Source organism: Arabidopsis lyrata (genome assembly GCF_000004255.2).
Source record: "Arabidopsis lyrata subsp. lyrata unplaced genomic scaffold ARALYscaffold_6, whole genome shotgun sequence".
Classification (NCBI taxonomy): Eukaryota; Viridiplantae; Streptophyta; class Magnoliopsida; order Brassicales; family Brassicaceae; genus Arabidopsis; species Arabidopsis lyrata.
The window spans coordinates 6,349,107-6,350,511 of NW_003302550.1; the positions used below are offsets into that span (position 1 = coordinate 6,349,107).

Genomic DNA, 1,405 nt, shown 5'->3' on the forward strand with positions numbered 1-1,405 from the left:
AATACTAATGAAGTAATGATTTTTGTTTTTTTTCTCGAGATTACTAACTTTTTGCTAAAAATGGTGGAGTGGTAAAACTTTCGTAACTACAAACTAATTGCTTACATAAAGTCCTGAATCGTTCCCGTGCACTTAACAAACGCCATAACACAATGGCTTTAATAGTTAACAAACAACAACAACAACAAAACTTTTGTTGAGATTTTTCTTGTGTTCATATATAATCAAACAGCCCATAAGCGAAAGACAAAACCCTTCTAAATTTTTTTTTCTAAAACTTCTCATTTTCCAGTTTCTCTTCATCACAATATCAATTTTATTTCAGATTCAGCAATCAATTACACCACTCTAGTTTTACAACACAATGGATGAAACCCAAAAAACGATTAAATTGGTTAACCATACAGAAAGAAACCCGGTTCTTTCTCCTTTTTCGGTTAAGAATGATAATGAGAGCAACATAGAAGAGATGATCAAACTCAATTGCAAAGAACAAGATATTTCAAATGTAATAAAGAGTAAACAAGAAGAAAAAGCAACAGTTGAAGATGATGACGATGATGTGAAAGAGATTATACAAGACGATATAAGCATTTGTTGTCGTTCAGAGGCGAGCAACAACAGCATCTCTTCTTTCACATTCCCCATGTATAAGTTTGCTCTGTTTTTTAGAGAATGCTTGTGCCACAAGAACACATTAGCCCTAATTCTGTTTCTCTGAATCAAAAAACTCATTCTTGTTCTATATCTTTTTTGGCAGACTGCATAACGAAGAAGATGGAAGTGTCACAATGCCGTCGTTGGAAACCATATGGAACGTTTACGATAACCAACTATTTTCAGAGTTGTCTCAGCCGCCAAAGCAACCACAAGGTCCACAACCACAACAACAATTTTATTTCATCCCATCAACTCAGACTCTACCTCAGCTACCGCCACAAAAGAAGTCGTTGTTGTCAAAGCAAACGTCTGAAACGCAATCCCAAAAAGTTTTTATAAACCGCTGGTTCTCTTGCTTTAATTTTATTATCCATTTCGACGTGATTGATTCAAGAAGTAGAAGAAGGAAAAAAAGGAAAGACTAGAAGATTATCTTTGTTTAATTTGCATGATCAAACTTTATCATATAGTTTGAATCTTCTTCTACTGAAGTTGTAACTTGTAGCGGAGGGAACTAATCTTAAACCGAGAGTGATGCTCCAAACTACCGAACCAATTCAAGATTGCCACTAAACATGTTCAATCGGAAATTGGGTTTGGTTTTTGTTTGAGTTTTCCGGTTTAAGAAAGTAGTATAGATAAGATTGTCAGTAACTGTTTAATTCTAGTCAAATAAATCATTACTTTCCTATTTTTTCTTACTAAATGGTAATTTTTCTTAATTCTCTAGTCAAATATACCGTTA

General features: G+C 33.8%; 1 protein-coding gene across 1 annotated transcript; it reads left to right on the forward strand.

Annotated features, from left to right (window-relative positions):
- Nucleotides 1–364: 364 nt before the first annotated feature.
- On the forward strand, nucleotides 365–1,405 carry LOC9309801. The gene is made up of 2 exons (XM_002871624.2): nucleotides 365–648; nucleotides 761–1,405. The coding sequence occupies exons 1-2, from the start codon at nucleotides 365–367 to the stop codon at nucleotides 1,083–1,085; spliced, it is 609 nt and encodes a 202-aa protein (XP_002871670.1). The 3' UTR covers nucleotides 1,086–1,405.